General features: G+C 39.2%; 2 protein-coding genes across 4 annotated transcripts in view; both read right to left on the bottom strand.

Annotated features, from left to right (window-relative positions):
• The window catches only part of adamts17 (ADAM metallopeptidase with thrombospondin type 1 motif, 17), a 78,232-nt gene extending 74,895 nt beyond the window's left edge, over nt 1–3,337 (bottom strand). For 2 of the 3 annotated variants that reach the window (XM_057340571.1, XM_057340588.1), the window contains exons 1-2: nt 3,149–3,337; nt 1,175–1,521 (exon numbers count right to left, since the gene is read on the bottom strand). In XM_057340571.1, the coding sequence (XP_057196554.1) occupies nt 1,175–1,521; nt 3,149–3,221 (420 nt within the window). In that variant the 5' untranslated portion in view covers nt 3,222–3,337. The remainder of the gene's footprint in view (nt 1–1,174; nt 1,522–3,148) is intronic. The other variant, XM_057340579.1, reaches the window with a different exon arrangement.
• Nucleotides 3,338–8,301: 4,964 nt separating this feature from the next.
• Nucleotides 8,302–20,098, bottom strand: cers3a (ceramide synthase 3a). Its single transcript, XM_057331518.1, has 11 exons — nt 19,626–20,098; nt 16,878–17,061; nt 16,660–16,777; nt 15,709–15,827; nt 14,286–14,343; nt 13,484–13,534; nt 12,935–13,027; nt 12,646–12,774; nt 12,263–12,369; nt 11,692–11,845; nt 8,302–9,527 (listed from the first exon to the last, which is right to left on the bottom strand). Exons 2-11 carry the CDS (start codon nt 17,048–17,050, stop codon nt 9,387–9,389), a joined length of 1,143 nt encoding a protein of 380 aa, XP_057187501.1. The 5' UTR covers nt 17,051–17,061; nt 19,626–20,098; the 3' UTR covers nt 8,302–9,386.
• Nucleotides 20,099–20,595: the final 497 nt, after the last annotated feature.

The raw sequence follows: 20,595 nt of genomic DNA, 5'->3' as shown, positions 1-20,595 counted from the left end.
CCTTCCTCACCACATATGGACAATAACGATGATCTTATTTCCCACAAATCAGAGCACAGACACATGATTTTAAGTGCTTCAGTTGTTCTTCAGCGGTTCTTTGGGATGACTGAAGAACCATACAGGGGCTTAACAGGTTCTTTCTACGGAAGCGGTGCTGTATGGTTCTTCAGCGTTTCTACATAGCACATCAGTGCTCAGTCATCCCAAAGAACCAAGACCTGGTTCTACATAGCACTTAAAGTGGTTCCCCTATGATTACGAGCCAAGAACCACTTTTAGTGCTACATAGCATCTGGATACTGTATGTATTACACTATTAAGGTCAAGTGGAGTGTATTGCATTTTGGGATACACTGACTGCATATGAACTCATTTGAGATAACTGAACTTTAAATCCAATCACAAAATGTGTGGGATACAATTAGAGGGTTTGGCAACACAGACAAACACAAACCTGACCTTTAAAGTCCCAGTGAAATTAAAAATGACAATTCTTATTTTTTCATGAAATATTGCAGGGTTTATAGTAAATAGCTTATCAATGTGGGTCATTTTCTTTTTAAAATCCACGTACACTCATAATCTTCACTTAAAATGCACTTCTGCCCTGACATGACTATCCATCTCAAATGACGTAAATTAGACGGCTTGCATCCGTTAACTCCTCCCCTTCAACTGTCAGTCTGCTGCCAGTCCCATTTCAAAATCAATGCAACAGCTGTTTTTACACATCCAATCAATTCACAGAGAAAATACGCAAGCCACACCCACTAACTGTCTCCTTTGAAATTCCTTTACACTCAGAAATGTGTCAGAATACGGAAGTAAAAACGATCGCAACTTCCGGTTCACGGGGACTTGAATTTGATTAATGATTAATACACACAAAATGTAATGAAGTTGATATTCGATGCTGCACCCTGGCCAATTAGATGGCTGGAAACCTCTGCTATCTGGCCAATTAGATGGCTGGAAACCTCTTAAGACAGTTTGACAAGACAGTGCCTCATTCCTTAGACAGTGATTGACAATCTTTAAGAGAGCAAAATCAAAGCTCAGCCGAAACAGAGGGTCAGCCAAAACACCATATAGTTACATGAAGCTTTTGGGAGTTCAAGTCACAGTGACCCCCAATAGCTCAACTCACACACTGAACATCAAGCTCACTCACCAGTCCACCACAAGCGTCCAATGAGGCAAAAGAGTCTGTGTGATTAATAACAGATCCGGTATAGAAACACCGCCGGACCCTGAAAAGTGGCTCGTGCTGAACGCTGCCCTCCTCGCTCCTCTCCTCCGTCACAAAGCCCTCGGCCAGGAAAGAGTCGTCCCTCTGCAGCTGCAAGTACAGTTCCTTTCCGAAAGCGGGAAGACGCAGAAACAGGCGGTCTTCCCGTTGAGGGTCCGAACGTCGTCTGCGACCTCCGCTCCACCTGTAGGCTCCCCGGAGCAGGTGCACCTCCTCCTGTCGCAGCTCCTGCGGGATGACCACGTCTGTCTCGTACATGACAGATTGTGCTGGAAGCAGAAAAACACATGAGTGCTGGAAAGCTCTGAAAATACTACGGAAGCATAATCGTGTCATTAACAGTAGAAGGGGCAGAAAAACTCTGTGCCGTTTGGAAAGTGTTCGGAAACATGTCCAACTCTTAGTTTTATAAGTTCAGTTTACGGCCCGTCTACAGTTAGTTAAAAAATACACGTAAGACTGAATACGGTGGTTAAGAGTTGGAAATGGATGGTAAGGGTACACAAAAAGTCCATAAAATGAGAGTGGATTAAACTGAACGCGTTCTGGCTGCGTCTCAAAATCCAGCCGTCTAGATAGACAACTTCACAGAAAGAAAGTGTATTTTTAAGTCATGTGACTTGTCACCATCTCTTCAGTTAATCTTTTAAATACCCCTTTGTCTTATTTGTGTATTTAAAGAGTAAATATTTTGTGATTTTTAAGTTCCTACTTTGGGTTATGGAGTGTCCAACAACAAGTTTACGTACATACAAGGTGTAAAAACACTTTCATTTTCTAATAATAGGCAGTTATTATTACCTAACTTCTTGACTGACTCTCAAATGATTCGTTCGCCGATTCATCGGTCTAATCCCCTCCTTTCTGTCAGCCTACTCCGATCTGATTGGTCAGATGGTCTAGTCTGTTGTGATTGGTCTACCGCGTGCATTGTCGCAAATGGAACGTAGGAGGGCATTACACCGAGTGACGCAAATCCGACCCGGAACTAAAATTAGAAAGACAGACGACTCGTTTGCATGATTCAGAGTCGACTCCTTCTTTCCCAAGCCAATAACTTTGTGATTCCTTCACTTTACAACTTGGCAGACTGCTTACCTTCACACACAGTACACACTGCATGAAATGTCATTTTAAGGACATTGTAATAGTTCCTCTTTAAGTAAAAATAACCTTAACCATGGTTTTCCTACAAATACGTAGCATGTTTAAACAATGGTTTTACGATAAATATCAAAGTTAAACTTTTACATAAGCGTGTGGTGGAAAAAATGAATACAGTACAAAATGCTGCATGCATACTGACTTTAACATTTTAAATCAGTTTCAGACGGAGTGGTTCGCAAAATTATTTTACGCCACCCAGGCGCACGTTCACGCTCGGCGTCCTGTGACGTCATACGCACACTCTGCCCAGAAGAGAGCGCGTGACGTCACTCTTTTGCTTACGATGCCTCGAAGCTTTTGAGTCGCGGCCAAGATCTCCAACGTAACCTGGAAAGTCAAACTGTGTGACAAGACCTTTCTGGCTCTTAAATAAACACTTTCGTACTAATTGAAACAGCATGGCTGCAGTGCAGACTGCAGTTTTTTAAGCAGCGGGACAGAGCTTCAGTGTGCGGTTTACAATGCGTTTAACATCGCAACAGGAGGAAACGAGTCGGTTAGTCACTGTCGACTGATCCTTACGCAAAATTACCATGGTAACCGCAGTTTCCGCAGTTGCATTTATTATCGCTACTGTAAATAACTGTTACACAACACACTACTACAGCAGTGACATTCTGACATTTCATTTACTTCTTTTCCTCAAACAACAAAAACTGCACGACTTGTTTGGTCAGAAACCTGTTTAGCACGGCGCGTATCTGTACGTAGAATCGCAGATGGTCTTACCTGAGGTTGCTGTCAGGCCGATGCAGAGAAGAATAAAAGACCCGATTTGCGGTAGAGCGCCATTGTCGTGCATTATTATTGTTTTTATGAGGAGATCGTGAAGAAAAGACGCTACAGGGAGCGCAGGCAGCGTGCGCTGGCGGAGCAACAACAGACTGAACTGAACTTTCACAAACTTTCATGACTGCAGATTTGGAGGAAAAGAACACGCCGACGCACCGCCCTCCTGTTTCCGGATTGGCTGGTGTTGTTTACATGAATAGATATCATTGGCGGATGGAGCTGTCACTTTGAAAAGTGGGCTGGAACCGTACACGCGGTCGGTAAAGTGACGTTGTGCAGGACAGAAAGTCAGTCAGATGTCGTCGCCTCACGCTGCCTCGGTCAGGTAAAAATGAACTTAATAAACTGATCGAATTACAACGAATAAAATAAAGAACTTAGTTAAAGGATTTGTATTATATTCTGCAAACAGCAGAGCCCGAACGAGCCGTCTCAACTATTTACATAGTCGTCCCACGTAGTGCACTATAGTACATTAAAGTATTTATATTATAGTATAGTACACTACAGTAAATTAATCAACTGTAGTAAATACTGTACAGTAAGGTTTAAAACACTGTAGGCTATATAGGAATTTTACTACAGTTTTATTAAATACATTATACTACTACAGTGATGTATATTTTTCTTGTGGGGTTTAAATATATAATGTCTTGTTATAATTAATAAATGAATAATTGTTAATAAATGATAAATAATGTGGCTAGTGGGCAAGGAAATTATAATTGTTATTTCTGTTAAACTCGCACTCTGTTAAAAGTGACAGACACATAGATGCACACAACACAACACAACACAACACACAATGCAACAATAAACATCTTGACAGAACAATCAAGAAAATAAAACAGTAATCATGTACAGGTGTGTGCAAATCGAGCAGAGGGTGTTTTTCAGCCATCGTCTTTATTGCCTTAAGTCTATGAAATAAAATGGTCAGTAAGAAGGTTATAAATGGAGACTGCTTGTGAAAAGAAATGACCACACTTTCCTGGTAAGTTTCATTCATAGATGAGCATGCGAGTGACAAAAATGTCTCTCCAATTAAAGAATCTGTTAAGAAGAATTACCCAAAGATCTAACAAATCATAGTATTCCTTTAATCAGTGGTGTATGCCAAATAAAAACAGGAGAAATACAATATCATTCTTAACTATCAGATAAGACTTTCTCGTGAATAACAGAAGGAAATCTCTATACCCTATGCTTGCAACATTATACACAACATATGTGACGCATTACGGCTAATGTAGAGCATATGTAAACTCAGATGATGTTATGGATGTTTGATGGGAGTTACGTATATATCATAGATTTGAGCTGAAAATGGCATGTTCGATGTGGGAAGTAGTTTTTGTATTCTAGAACAAATGTTTTCCATAAAAAGCCTTTATAATCAAAAGCCGGACCGTGACATAGTCATATCATTTGCTCTATACAATCGTTAGATATATAAACATCATCAGTCAATGTTTAACACACAGAATCAATGCATTTGAATCTATGCGTGCGTCTAGATCAGTGGTTCTCAAAAATTTTCGTTTTAAGGCCCCCTTTGTGTCGAGTGCATCGCTTTGCGCCCGCCCCCAAATAAAAACGTATAATCTTACATTTAGAATTTCAAGTAAACCAAAAACAAATTCTGGTTGGTGGTCTTATTTTTCTGCTGTTTGATTGCATAACATTTATGATAAATTTCTATATTTCATATAATACCACGAAATACAGTATGTGTCCCCCCGGATCTATTTTGGGGCCACCCTGGCCACAGTTTGAGAACCTCTAGGTCAAATTCAAGTCATGTGGTTTGGCACAAGAGGGCTTCCAGACATGTGACCTTCACTGTAAGCTTTGTGTTAATCTTCAGTAAGTCACATTAAAAGGATTGTTCACACCAATAGGACATTTTTTCAGCATTTATTCACCCTTATAAAACGGTCAGTTCCGGTCCTTAATTCTGATTGGCTGAGCCGAGTTCTAAGACTGCCTAAATATCATTTTATTTACTTTATTTTATGAAACCTTGCTACGCATATGGAATAACTGTTTTGTAAAAGCAATAAGCCGTGTGAAGCAGTGGGTTACAGTGCATTTTATAACAGCTAAGGGGGTTTTAATGACTCGTGCCACAACGCCCTTAGCTGTTATAAAATGCACTGTAACCCACTGCTTCACACGGCTTATTGCTTCATTATGTCATGTCAAACTAACTTGTATGACTTTCTTTTTTCTCCAGAACACAAAAGAAGATATTTTGAAGAACGCTGATAACCAACACAACACAGACCACCGTTGACTTCCATTCTAAGGACACAAAACCACTGAGACATTTCTCAAAATATCTTATTTTGTGTTCCACAGCAGAAAGAGTCATATAGAGGTTTTCAATGACACGAGGGTGAATAAATGATAGAAATTGTATGTTTAAGTGAACTATCTTTTTAACATTCTATAGTACCCCACAAGCAATGTTCAAAGTGATAATCGTCCCGCAAAACAAGACACAGTTTAGTGCAGTCCACTGTGATGTTCTTCCAGAACTATTAGTTTAAGAAGATCACGCTGTGTTCAATTAATTAACGTTGTGAAATAATTTGGTTAGGTTTAAGCATGAGGACCTTGTCATATATCAGCCCAAAAGAGCAAAGCTCTTGATTACAGTGGGTCAGCAGAGGCTTTAATCCTATTTCAAGTGCTTTGACTTCTCATTATTCTTTGCCATAGCATCACAGAAGAGCAATCTCTGCTTCAGCCGGATAGCGGTGCAGCTGGCATGACCGAGCGGCCCAGAATGAACGATGGCCGAGCTGAAACTGTCCAGGCTGGATTCAGTGCAGCTATAGAGAAGTGAAAAACGAGCCGAACGCTTACAGCAAAACAACATAAATAACCTCGCTCGCTCGCTGTCTGCTTGTCTGTCTGATGGAGTTTACAAGCACAGTGTACAATGTGATAGTCATTTACTGACATACATCATTACTGAATACGCTGTTGTCATTTTATTTGTATATTCATCGTTTTCTCACCCTCGTGTCATTTCAAACCTGTATGGCATTCTTCAGAAGATAGTTTGAAGAACTTTCCATTGTATGAATCCAAAACCACGGAGACATTTCTCAAAATATCTTCTTTGGTTTTCCGATGAAGAAAGAGTCACATACAGGTTTTGAACCACATGACAGTGAGTAAACGATGGCAGAATTTTCATTTCGGGTGAACTGCCTCTTTAATTAATCTAGTTCATAAATAACCTTCATCTTTCCAGGCCCTTAATGGAGAAATCTGCAACCAGTTCTTCAATCTCTCAGTCTCTCGGTGAACATGAAGCGACGCAGCATGACACCTCCCTCATCCTAGCATCCTGTATGACATCACCAACACATCTCTCAGGTGCCCACATTCACATAGTCATCCTTATCAGCATTTGAATGAACCCTAGAAAACACTGAGTCATGAACACAATCACATATAAACACAGACTGATGAAAGTATCGAAGCCATTACATTATTTTGTGTTACATAAGAAGAAAGACCTTACTGTATGGGTCAACAGTGTGGTCGACTGCTCCCCCTAGCGGTTAACAGAGGCAGTGCAATAGATCGAGCACATGCAAGTTTTGAAAGCTGTTTTTTCACTCTTTTTATGCCACAAGGCATGAGTGTAATCGACAAAAAAATTCTAGAAAGTTCGCCCATAAACGAAATGACGTCATCGCCTACTCATGGTCTTGATGTGTTGAATGTATAAAGTAATTGGCTTTTAGGAAATTAGGCCATCAATTCATTGTTCATTGCCATCACATGGCTTTAAAAGTTTTTTTTTAAGTAATACAAAAACAAACAGTTGAAACTGACAGGTCATCAGGAGTAACAGTTATATGGTTTCAATCCATAGGAATTATGTTCACAATAAGGGTTAAATTCATTAGTGTCAATAAGAAAGAGCAGCAAGATATTAATCATATGAGGCAGATAGAAGGAATAAGCACCAAGTGAGTATTCAAGTAGGAATACATAGACCTTACAATTATCTTTTGCCATTACACAAGAGTGTTGCCCCAATTAAATATGGAAGTACATTTGAGTGGGTTGGGAAAAATCTCTTTCATAAGACAACCATCTTAAAAACCCAGCTTTTCTTTCCAACTTCAAATTTTTGCATTCTTTAAACCAAATATTGAGAGGAACCAGTGTCCAGTGATTTAATTTATTAGAATAATTAATCTAAGTGTTAGTGTCTCCTAATATGTGTTGAAGGGGAAAGTCCAGTTGACTAAAATCCATTTTTTTCCATTTTGCGTCATATTCATTGATGCAGCTGCAGACTAAATGTCTCAGCTGTGCTGCTTTATAATAATCCTCCAGGCAAGGGAGTGACATTCCACCTTGGCTTTAGAAGATTTTAAATGTAAATGTAAGGAGTGCTTTGATGCCGTTTTAGTGATCGTTTTTGGTCCTTTTTGTACAATAGTAGCAATTTACATCCGTTGTATGAAAAAGAATAGCTTGAATATTCCTGATGATACAAAAACTGTACATTACTAACTGAACACATCTCTGTGTCTAGTTAAGGTGAACAACATTTTGTGTTACTTTTAATTCAACCTCGTGTTGTCCCTTTTGAGATTGTATAAAGAATATATATATATCAAAATTGAAATAAAGTTTATCAAAATTAAAGGTGCTTTTTGGATGATAGAAATGCAATATAATATCCATAACTGTCTTCAGAGGTGTATAAAGGCCTTACATAATGAAGCGTTATGTTTTAATTATCTTAGAATGAGCTATTTCTATCTACATACACCGCGGGTCCCCACATGTAATTCACCATGTTGTTTCTACAGTAGCCCTAAACTGACAAACAGAATGCGTTTCGTAAATACGTTCCTTCAGCAAAGAACGTGACGACATCTTTGTCCTGTATCAGCCACCGTAGTGCTTCGAAAGGGAGGGGTGGAGTGAGCCGTTGGTTGCAGTTCGCAACCTCACCACTAGATGCCGCTAAATTTCATACACTGGACCTTTAAAATGTGAAATTTTACTGAAACACTCAAAACTATTGAAAAACCAACAGCCTGAATCCAAAATATTGGACACAAATTTTTATTACAACAAAATCCAAAACATTTGAAAATATAAAATATATCCTTCACACAGTCAGTGCATAAATCATTTCTTGGACTACAATTCTCAAATTTGCTCATTTGTGAGTCTCTCTAAAATACACTGCTCAGTGTTTTTCTCTGACCAAATTCATTCACTCATACATTAATCAGTCACACAGATATCAATGTTAAACCAGCGATTTCACGTTCATAAAGTGTCATTAAAACCTTCCCAATATACATTCAATATTCTTCACATATGTACGTTAGTTTTGTTATACATCCACACACACACAATAGCCTAAATTCTATAACACCCTGTTTGTATCAGACACATCAAACCTAAATGTTCCCGAAGCCGTCAACACTGGAAGCATCCATCGCAAAGCTTGTTTAAGTAAGCGGATGCCCTCTTCTACTTTTGGTGACTAAACGATGAACAAATTCGCATTTTTGGGCAATCTCTCCCTTTAATAGTGTGGAATGAAAATCTACCTGCGACGCAGAACGACAGTATAAGAAAGACAGTATAGGTTAAAGATCACATCACGAACCGCATTAGTACTTCACAGACAGCAGAGGTTGATATAACACACGGCACTATGGCAAGCGGCCCGTGAAAGACGAGACGTTGATGAGAAATGCCGAACGGCGATAGTAGTCGGTGTGTTGTGAACCGTGAGCTTTAACAGGGAGGAATCTATTAAACTTTTCCGGTTGGTGCTTTTACTGCGCTTATCCGTGTAATCTCGTGCCGTAGCGAACACTGTTATTAGTTACCTATAAAAGTTTGGCTGCAGAAAAGTGGCCAAGACACACAAAGCCTCATCTCCACCGAAATGGAAAAGCTGTTTTCTTTCTTCTTTTTTTTTGAGTTATGAAAGGATGCAATTCGTTTTGACAGGTCTCTGGCATATTCTCGACGTGGCAATAAATTAAAAGCGTGTTTTACTGTCAGCGAGTCTGTTTGTCTAACACCCCAGCGTGGGAGTCAAAGCTCCATGCATCCCTGAGTGCAATTCAAAGTCGTCCACGTTTTCTTCAGGAAGTCTCGAGGACAAGAAGCGTCAATGCCGTTTAGCCACGCCTCCTCCTCCGCCATTGGTGACTTTCACGTGTCCGTCTTTGTCCTCTGTCGAAATGGTTTCTCCATCTTCATCTTCACCCTCGTCCTCTTCATTGTCGCTTCTCTCGTCGTTGGTTAACAGCTGAAGGTGCATTGTGGGAAACAGAGAAGGGGAAGTTAAAATAAAAATACAAGGAAATCTTGCATAACAGCTAAAAAAATAACCCGCTCCATGTTGTGGCTCATTGCCAGGGCGTTGCTATGCCGTTAATCAAGTGTTTATCTTACTATGTAGATGCAAATAAAGTTTTATAATAAAAATAACAAAAGTCAAGTTTTTGGGGGGGTAGTACGAATAAACTACTAACGATATTTCTCTCAAATTTCTAATAAAAATATCGTTTCTATTTGCATTTATTTGCAGAAAATGAAAGATGCTTTGAGTTTTTTTAGATGTCAAATACTGCAAAGAAAACAAGTTCAGATTCACTTTTAAGCAACACGACAGTCATATTTCTACATGTATTTAGGAAAAGTTCAAAAAATATCACAGTTCTCATGCGTCTTGTCATACTGTCAGTCTTTCGCATTGCTGTTGGAGGACTTTATGCACTCCAGAAGTTTGATTTTGTTGAAATTCAACAGACACTGGACTGGAATGACCACAATACATCGAGAAATTATTTTAAATAATACAAATTTGGAGTGGTCTCTTGATTCTTTCCTCGGCTGTATATGAAGAGTTTGGTTCCAAAATTAGATAACTCCTTTTTAAAAAAAATTCAAAAATCATGTTTTTTATTATGTTATCATGTTTTTATTGTGCAAGTTAGTTGTGGTTTTTTTTGTTTTTATGGCTTAAATGAAAACAAACCAACTGCAGCTTGATTGATATTAATTGGAATGCACAATAAAAAAATGGAGATATCTCATTTTGGAACCAAACGCTTCATGTAATTTTTGCCAAAAGAACCAGTAACACTTATGTACATTTATGTTAACACTTATGTTTTTTATGTGGGTTTTTTCTGTAATTTTATTACAATACTACGTGAAAAATCGGTAAAGTAAAACAGTAAAATCCGGTAAGATACAGTGTAGGCTGTGAGTGTCAGTGTAAATTACTGTACATCGACGCACTGAACAAAGTTTCATTTCAAGGCACTTCAGTGGATCTTTTAAGATCTTTGAGCCCCTAATTTGAATAGATGTAGCCATGCTTCTTTTCAAAATATAACCAACATTCTTGTTTGTCCAAGCATGTTTGAACTACCTGATATTAAAAGCTGCCTGTCATGGCCGAACTGGGAAATTATTGATTCCTTGAAAGAGTAACTCAGGTGCACACAATCCATCATCTATAGCAAAACAAACTCTTAACGCTCTGGTGTGCACTAAATCAAGACTTTTCAATCTGGCAACCCTCGCCCGTCATTCTGTTTAGAAAGAATCTGCGGGTATGGAAAAGAGGCCCTTTTATAATACAGTCACCAGGTCCTTCAGTCATTCCGGTTTGCATAATGAATTACTGAATTATCGCAGCCATCCTGGTATAACCAGCATTACATGATTAACTAGACCGGAAAAGCCGGAGATGATGCAATAACAATCATAAAAGCCCTTGTCAACTGAAACTCCAGCTCCCAGTGTGCCAAAAACAACATTGCTGCAACGTTAAAGCGTAGTTTCCTGCTAAGACAATCCGGGATAGTGGAGAGAGTGACAAAATACTTCAAAATATCAGTTCTACTGCTTTACATACCCCTTTAGAAATGAGTTTTATTTCTCAAGAAATGACTTTCTCATGCCTGTCAGCGGAGTTGTGATTGACAGTTAAGCCGAAGGCGGAGAGGTATCTGTGGTAATGGTATTTGTTAGATGTGGCCTACAGGCTACACACACTCATATTTTTAAGGGTTTGAGACGTGGTTGAGAGCATCTGTTCCTGGAATTTGCACGGAATCGCAAATATTGATGGTATTTTGCACTACGTTTAACAAATGTCAACACGAACCGCAAATCACAAACCTACATTACTGTCATTTATGTATTTCATGTTTTTATTTGCACTGCACTTTTTTTTTAAAGCGTCGCACCGTTAGCTTAGCAACATGCTAACGTCAAACTATTCATGTCCATGCGCCATTCGTTTTATGCATTGAGTTGAGTTATAGGCTACGATCCAAAAGGGAATAAATCTATCGCAAGGTCATCCAAGACCACAGACAACCACATGTACACAAGACATACATTATACAAAATACACAAAGCAAATATTCAAGAAACGTTAGTACGGAGGGACTTACACTTCCGAAGAGGAACTTCTTCACCATGCGCAGGATCAGACACCACCAGAATATGTGCAGCAGCAGAAGAATGACGAGCACGACGTTAAAAAAGTAATACCCAAAAAATGGAGCGTAATGGTCGTGTGGATAGACCCACGTGCAGTGAATGATCCTGCAATACACACACAAACTGTTACTGTACAAACTGTAAACTACATCTATGATGGTTTGTCATGATTTTGAAGTAGGACTGTCACAATATCAGATTTTCGTTTTTCGTGGTCAAAAAGAATCGCGCTAACAATATTATCGCGATATCTGTTTGGAAAAGAATAGTAGTGCTTTTAGACAAATTCATAATCTTTTTCTGGCCAATGATTCTCCGCCAAATACGGGGTTGTTGTAAAAACGTTGTGTTAAACACACAGTACATTGAGTGTCAACCAGATACTGGTGCAGAATTATTTACGATATTATCGTATGTTAACACAATATCAATAATCACGGTTAGTAATATCGCTGTTCGTGTCAATTCCGGTATATTGCGACAGCCCGTAGTCGCAGAAACATGTTCAAACATGACTCTCACCAAAATGGAAAGATTATGATTCGTGTCACCATGAAAATGAAAGCAAATACGACAAAGATGCCATTGCAGAATCTTTCCCACTTGGCGTAGTTGAAGATCTTGGCTGCCTGTGGAAAGTAAAAAAAGTTACGATGCACCTCCACAATACAACAATCAATGAGAAGATCAATCAGTTGATCGATTTACACTGTTTTAAAGTGACTTGATCTAAACAACTGTGACGCTCATGGACAGGTTTAAAAGGTTCTGCATACGCTAGCATACCTGTCAAAACTAACGAAACTCTTTGGAGCATTGTGCTTACATGGTTGGTATAGGATCAATCCCATTCCCCCTCTAAATTTCCTGTCACTCAAAAACAAGGAACCCCAAAAACAATTTACCTCCAAAAGGATGTCAGAGGCATCATGAATAAGCAAAACGATTGTCCCGATTCGGATGTAATTCCCACACCAGGAGAAAGCTAGGAGTGTCAACGTGGCCCAGTGGTGGATGATCTGCTCTCTGAAGTCCTGATATACAAACAAAGCAAATACATTTCCGTAATAATTTCCTACTGATACTTTTCAGATCACATAGATGTAGATGTGTGCCGTCACTTTATTTACTGATATTACTAATGTGATGGCATGACGTAATAATGCAAATTGAGCGTGATCGTAGGACGCTCACCTTTCGCTTGACATCAAAGGTGATGCTGAGCACTAGCGACAAATAGAAGCTAATCACCAAAACATAATACCAGTACTGAGACTCCAACAAAGACTGTAGAAACAAAAACAAGGGATTACCGCCATTAAAACTTTACGATGGGAAAACTCTTTGATTGATCTAAAGCTCAATGTGAATTTGATTACATTTACTGCGTTTGGACGCAGCGGGAGTTTGGGAGCGTGTACTTTGTTAAGCTCTTCTTGGAAATTCAACCTTTTGGGTGCCAATCTACATGACATCATTGTTCTGCGAATTACAACCTGGAACTCGGATAACAAGCGTGAAGTGATCCAGCAGAAAAAGTGGTTGTTCGTCTAAATATGGCGATGTTTGAATTGGAACTAGCGTGAGCCTTACCAGAATTATTTCTTAGACGTGCTGTAAATTTGAACATTACGTCAAACTTTTACCAGGGTCGGGGCAAAGTTCATAAAACCTCGCAGGCCTCTAAGTAGTGCTGTAATAATGCATATTCTGTGGGACGAATACAAAGTTCTGAGAACACACCTGTTTGGGATAGGACATCCATATTTTTCGCAAATCATAAAACCAGGGTTTCTGTAAAAGATTTAAGAATGCATGTCAACTTCATTTCAGTCATTACATACAGACAAATGATCTGTAACAGTGTCTCGGTATCAACATTCCACTTCATTGTCTGACTTTGTCTGGCGAATGACATTTCAGACCGTTCTAATGTTAGAAAAACAAGTTAGCTGTACTCCAAACCCGACTGACGCATTTTATGCAATCCCAACAAGTGATTGAGTTTGTAATTTAATACAATACAATAGATTATGCGCAACTCCAATAGCACACATACATCTCAGAGACGTCTTTTTAAAGTCTGCATTTACATCGGCAAGACGTATTTTGATTGATTGCTCATCTGCAATACGTCTCTGAGACGTTTTCTGTCAGACGTTATATAGATGTCTGTAAGATGTTTATGATTTAGAATGTGTGTAAAACTGCTTTTTCTAAGACGTTTATCATACGGTTTTACACAGCAGATGTTTTCCAGACCTCCAGCAGACGTATTACAGATGTACCTGTGCTATCTGGGATTATGCGTGTGCTATATGTTATGTTTATTAGAGTATTACATTGTTAGCTTAGCAACATGCTAACAACTCTGTTGACATCACTTGTAAGTAAAGTCTTTCATGTCTTTCATTCCTTTATAGGCCATACGCAGCATACGTATTTCTCACAGTGCTCAACTAACCGAGACTACAAACACAATCCCAGAGAGTTTATCACAGCTCCGTTTCAATGACCACCGTTGAGGAAAAGAGAATATACTCACATCATAAAGCGCTATAATCCCACTGATAAATGACGCCAGGTAGAAGACCAATCGCCAACTAAAGACAGTGAACCAAGAGCAAAGGTCATGTGATCAGTGATAAAATGCAGAGATCAAAGCGACAGTATCAGGTGTCCAAGTGACCATTTCTGAAGTTAAGGACTGAACCATGACTTGCTATAGCACTACTTCCTTTTGAATCTATTGTGACATGATCTTTGGCACGATTCCCTCGATCTTTTGTATAAAGCGGGAACAGATTCCTGGGGCCGGTTGCATAAACTGCATAGACTAGTCTTACAAGTTAGTCATCCTTTTTTTTCTTCAAAACTGGTCTTAGCTTCTTTAAGTCAGTCACATAAAAAGACAGATTGGTCTAGTTCAAATCTAAAAAGTAAGACTAGTTGTTAAGACACAGTCTTAATTTAGCGGCTATGTTTATGCAACTGGCCCCTGATGTAAAAAACAAGTTGATTTATTCCACAGAAACCGATTTTCAGCTCTGAAAATGTAATACTTAAAAGACATACAAGACGTCGTCTAAAGTATTTAAGTTTGCGATGCTGTGGTTCATCTCTACGGTGGCTGGTTTAATTCACAGCTTATAACTCTTCATTGAAAATGATTTTAAATCCCAACTGAGAAAGTGGATAAATTACTTCATGAACCAAGGCAGCTGAAAAATGGACTGGTCACCGTTGCGCTCTGGTGAGCTTCACTGAAGCAGAACCGTGTTCACATTTTCTGCCATATTCTCTCTGTGCCTCAAACGTACACATACATAACCTTGCAGTCGCATAAAATCCCAAAGCGGTTATCAGGATGGTCTTAAATCACCCTGAAGAGGTTCACTTCATCGCCATCGTCTGACGGCCCATTATGCCAAATAAATATATACAGTAAATGAATGTTAAATATTGATTTTATTTGATTTCGTTTCCTGTAGCTCATTGGGTGGAGCACTGAGAAAAACATTAAATGCACTAGAAGTCGTTTTATATAACAGCGACAGCAAATCATGTCAAATGTAATGGAATTGTTCTTGTATATGTGGAAAGAAAAAAGGTGACATGACAGACATGAGCACAGTTATGTAGGAAATTAATTGTATGGGACAATAATGGTCAATTATACTGTTGAGTGAACATTACAGAAAAAAACAGACTAGTAAATTATTGAAAATTAATATATGAATTCATTGATCATTTTGTTTATAGCACGCTTACATTACAACCTATGACGCATTCAGTGTTGAGTTTCTATGTTCTTGGGAGCAAACCCATGACTTTCATGTTGTTAGCGAAAAGACGTCAACCAATCAAAGTCAAGCATTTAATGACCAACAAACGTTCAGCAACTGCTGAACAATGTAGTTCTTGAGCAATCAGAATGAGAAGGATTTGTGAGTGGTGTGTGGTTGTACCTGGCCTCTCTGAATTTTTTCAGCACTCCAGGCCGGTCCTGGTTCCGCCTCTTCCTGAACCAGCGCTCCACTTGCATGCTTGACCAGCTGCATTTTTTAGACAGTCCGTCTATGTCCGCCTATAGGAACAGAGGGGTGAGAGAGCCACGTTCAGTATCTAATGCACACATGCTGTAAGTCCTAAAATATCACAACCATCAATCATCTCATATCGTCAAAGTACCGTTTTTTCTGATGAATGCTTCAGAATTATGGGAAATTGAAACCGTAGAAGTAACAGTAACATCCTCGGTATGGTATGTTCAATGAATGTTACAAAAACTACACAATTTTACTCATTTACCTAAACAAGTAGTTGAATAAAACGGTGCAGTTTCAAGCCCGTCCTACATTTTGACCATTCGGTTTATGCAATAGTGAAAAAATTGGCTAAATAAATCGAAGAAATACGAAAAGCCATGTTCGGTATTCGGCCAAGTGCTTCATTTTTATTCGGCTTCGGCCAAGAATTTTCATTTCGGTGCATCCCTAGTGAAAAGGGACGTGACACTGGATAAAATGACTAAACTCTCTGGAATTAAACATGGTTGAAAACATCCAAACACAAATGAACAAAGTGTAAAAGACTGTACTTGTGTTTTTTTGTTGTTGACATTTTAAAAGAAAAATCTTACATATTGTGTCTTTAAGGCTTTCATTCATGTTTATCTGACTACAGCTACTATTATTACTACTTGCAGTAATATTACTGTTACTACTCGTGTTTAATAAAAAAGCAAATATAAAATAAAAATCTTATGAAAATGGCAAACGCAGCACACACGACAGACTATCACATTAAAGCGTATTATCACTATCTGATGATTCTTGAACGTCTGATCTGTTAAGCGTTGACACTCGCGTGACATATGCTACAGTATATGTGATGAGTCTGAGAATGTAACGCATTACCTGTTCTGGGTTTTTTGTCTTTGTGGTAAAGGAGTGCTCTAGAATAGCATTGTGCTCCAGTTTACGCCTGGTCTTCTCCGTCACCCCAAGATAGGCTGCGACCGGTGTCGCTATTAACCTGCAGAAACCACACACCAATCAATACCCCACAAATCAGCCATTATAAACTAGATTTTCTGGGCTTTGAAATGTTTACTTCCTGCGATAAAATGGCTCACCGTTCAAAGAGGTATCTGACTACGAGGAAGATTAAAGATAAAGGTACGGTGACGTAGAGGTGGGATGGTTTAGCGTAGATGAACTCATCATTGTCCTCAAGATCCGCCCATGTCAGGTTGCCCGGCAGCCAGAGGCGGTCCCACCAAAACCACTCGCTAAACGTCCCACTCATCCCGCCGATCTCTGTGGAGTGAAGACAAGATGTCACTCATTGCTGAGATAAGCATCAAACTCTACTCAAGCAGACTCTAGAACAGACATAAGCATTCCTGATTCTGTTCACTGAAGCAGCAGAACCTGATGAAAGAAAGTGAGAGAGAAAGTGTGCGAGACACTATTATGCAACACAGGTCTCCGGCAATTTAAAACTATTTGAAAGGCTAATTCGTCTAAATCCGTAGAGTGTGTGAATCGTACAAAAGTAATACTGAGAAATAAAGCAATAATCAACATTCCTACCGTCACCCAAAGCAGATCGCCCTAAAGTGCTCGAATGAGATTGTATGATTGTATACAAATTGGCAAACTCTTCAAATAGTTACAAATTCCTTGTAATGCATCAAATTTTTATTTACTTGTTTACTGGTGCACAATAAATGTCTTAAATCACTGATTATAATGAAGATCAGTTTTAGCACACATCTACACAAAAAAGTCAATGTTTTTGTATTGTCTCAAAAGAGATTTATTTTCAACCTTTATGGGAAACTCATCAAATTCAGGATATAATTATAATACCAATCATCGTTCGTAGCGTTTTTATGAAATAACGTCTATGAATATTTCGTCATCTTATTTAGCAAAGCAAAGTGTTGACGTAAGCGACTCCTAATCTGCGAATGCAAGTATGACTGGTGTGACGTATGTTTGTTACGTCTTATTTGACGTTTCAATTCTTTTGGCTTTATTTTCAAAGCGAAGCTGATTTAAAACGCAGTACGTGAAAGAAAGTGACCGAGAAATGGAAATCAGTCCCAATGAAATCAGGCTGTGGGGTTCTGACATGAAATCAAACAGATTGTGTTCACGCTTAATATTTGACAGCTCTGTTGTATGCATTTACACCTGACAAACGTGCCAACAATGGATCGAAAGAAACACCAAACACAACAGAGAAGGTTGATGAATAAAAGTGACTGTAGGCTGTGTTGTATTTATGACTGTTCTTCAAACTTGTTGCTGGAAAAACAGCTTTGCTGCTAACTAAAACAATGTGAATTGGGGCGATGCTGACCCGAGGCAAAACCACAAGCCTGTGTGTCGGTACGCCCGTCAGCTGGGCAATACAAGTCCAACAGGTACATGTCATCAGCGAATAAAAGACTTCAGATTCCTTCACTCAGGCACTTTAGCGCTGTATCTATGAATACAATCTGCGAAGAATCGCAACGAATTGTTTGACAGCCCTAATTGGTTCCATTATGGGATAGTTCCCCTAGAGATGAAAAATCTGTCATTTACCCTTAAAAACTTGCACGTGACTCTTTCTTAACTGGAACACACACATAAAAAGATATTTTGATCCATGTCTCAGTGGTTTTGTGGAATGGAAGTCAATGTTGTTTAAGATTATCAACATTGTTCAAAATCTTCTTACGTGTTCTGAAGAAGAAAGAAAGTCAAATGAGGGTGAAGAAGTAATGAAAGAAATGTCAATATACGTGACACATGTTAGAAAGAAACGGTTGACTGTACGCTTCGTTTGGAAACTAAATGATACAAAAAGGTGAACTTTTATTTCTTCCGTTTTAGACTACGGTATATACAATTTGTCCACTTTGATTTTTGATTGTAACATAATCTGACCCATCATACATTTGCAGAACTATTTGTACTGATGACAATCTTTCTCGATGTCTGTAATGCGATCAAAGAGAATGAGCAGCACACGGTCGAGCGAGTTCAACAAAGAGTCTGTTTAAACAAGACACGGCACGCTCCACGTGTACAGGTCAACCCACAGACTCTCTCAGCCATCACAATCTCACGCATTTCTGATAACAACAGCACAAGAACTGATGAACTTTAAGCACCCAAAATGAGTTGAAATGCCAAAGGATTTTGACGTGCGTAAAGAGATGGAGGCATTCTGAAAGAGGTCAAGTTCAAGAGCATAAGGTTTACATCCTCTATTTGACTTACAGACCACCTCACGAGGACTTTAGCCACCAAAGCGTCTTAAATAAAGCTGGTGTGGCATTTTGCGATTACATTTCGATGTGTTCATTTCATGTAAGAGTAAAGATAGATAAAACACCAACAGATCACAGCAAAGAAGAGACCTCGACTACCATGAAATGAAAAAAATCTCAAACTAATTCAATTCAATATACTGTACTATAACAACGAAGTCTTACAGCGCGTCTACACTCGACCAGGTGCATTACAACCCATTATCAGTTGACATTCTGCTGGGTTCACACCAAACACGTCCCACGCTCTTTATTACTCGCGGGAAAAGTTTGTTGTTTTCGCGTGAGTGACGCGATCTGACAAATACTGCATTTTCAACCTTTGCGGAAGACGAGATTGACGCGCTTCTTTGCGTTGACTTTGTATGTCATGTAATCGCGCAAACGGCTTAATTCGCGTTTGGTGTGAACCCAGCATTAGAACAAGCCGTGTGTTAAATTCACACGCTTTCCAAGTCTCATTCCCATGGGTTCCATTCAAGATTTTTTTTAAGCTGGTGATCTAAGCGCTGATGTGTTTAAGGTTACTAAAACAGAGCAAAAGAAGTCCCTCACCTCTGAGCGGTTCAGGCGAATCACTCCACGTTGTGTCGGCCGCAGTGGAAAAGTGCGCAACATGACAGCGGCGCCGTGACTCGGGGCACACAGGAATGCTCTTTGTTTCAAATAGTTTTTGGTCACACCCAGCTCAGAAGAAATTGACGGGTTGTCCCCTCCCTTCAAACCCTCCTTACCTTTCACCGAGGAAGCCTGTTCATGCACACAACAACTTACCTCATTTGCATTCTTGCAGCGACAGAGCTGGGAGACAGCTTGTGAACACAATAGAGCCGTGGATGCAGACAGACAGGTGAAGAGAAAAGAGGCACGCGGGGGTGCTGAAGTCAATGGCTGAATGTCCAGGGAGTGGCGGGCTTCACGTATTCCACGCTACACGCACCTCTTTGGAATTTAGGAGACACCTTTGATTATTTATAGCGGTGGATCTGAACCGGTTTCACATCCCACGAACTGGCGACAGAACGCGGGTTCTTACAGACTTTGACATCTACCGTGTGAATATCAGAGTGAAACGCATGGGCTTAACTTCAATTATTAAAACATTTCTGGTACATGAAGTAAGAAAAACAGGCCAAAATATCATTTGATCATCTAAACCAATGAAGGCAATTCAATTCAATTAAAATGCATTGCTTTTTGCGCAACATAAAAGATAAATCAATAAAATGACAAAATATTTAAAAATTGAATTAACATGCAAAATAAAAACCGGTGAATAATTTACAGCGCACAATAAATCCACGTTCACCACGAATCATCTTTATCCTCAATGCAAATGAACCCGTACTTAATGTAATGTGGGACGAGGGCATTGGAGGAATTCTGGGGAAAGGTCGTTTTTTTAGTTTTAGTTTTGAAAATATATGTGGATATCTATCAACTAGCGTATATGAAAACTCTGACAAAATTCACATTTAAAATATATAAACATTCAAAACTTGTAATGTTGATGACATCATCCTGC

Source organism: Triplophysa rosa, linkage group LG1 (assembly GCF_024868665.1).
Source record: "Triplophysa rosa linkage group LG1, Trosa_1v2, whole genome shotgun sequence".
Taxonomy (NCBI): domain Eukaryota; kingdom Metazoa; phylum Chordata; class Actinopteri; order Cypriniformes; family Nemacheilidae; genus Triplophysa; species Triplophysa rosa.
The sequence above is the reverse complement of the archived record's forward strand: the minus strand, read 5'-3'. Positions and strand labels throughout refer to the sequence as shown.

Excerpts from the sequence above, each read along its gene's own strand:
- cers3a (XM_057331518.1), bottom strand. The coding sequence starts at position 17,050 with ATGAGTGGGACGTTTAGCGAGTGGTTTTGGTGGGACCGCCTCTGGCTG. Across the intron at positions 12,775-12,934 it reads CCTTTGATGTCAAGCGAAAG|GACTTCAGAGAGCAGATCAT; the intron begins GTGAGCGTCCTA and ends TTTGTATATCAG. Across the intron at positions 12,370-12,645 it reads CCTCTGACATCCTTTTGGAG|GCAGCCAAGATCTTCAACTA; the intron begins GTAAATTGTTTT and ends TACTTTCCACAG.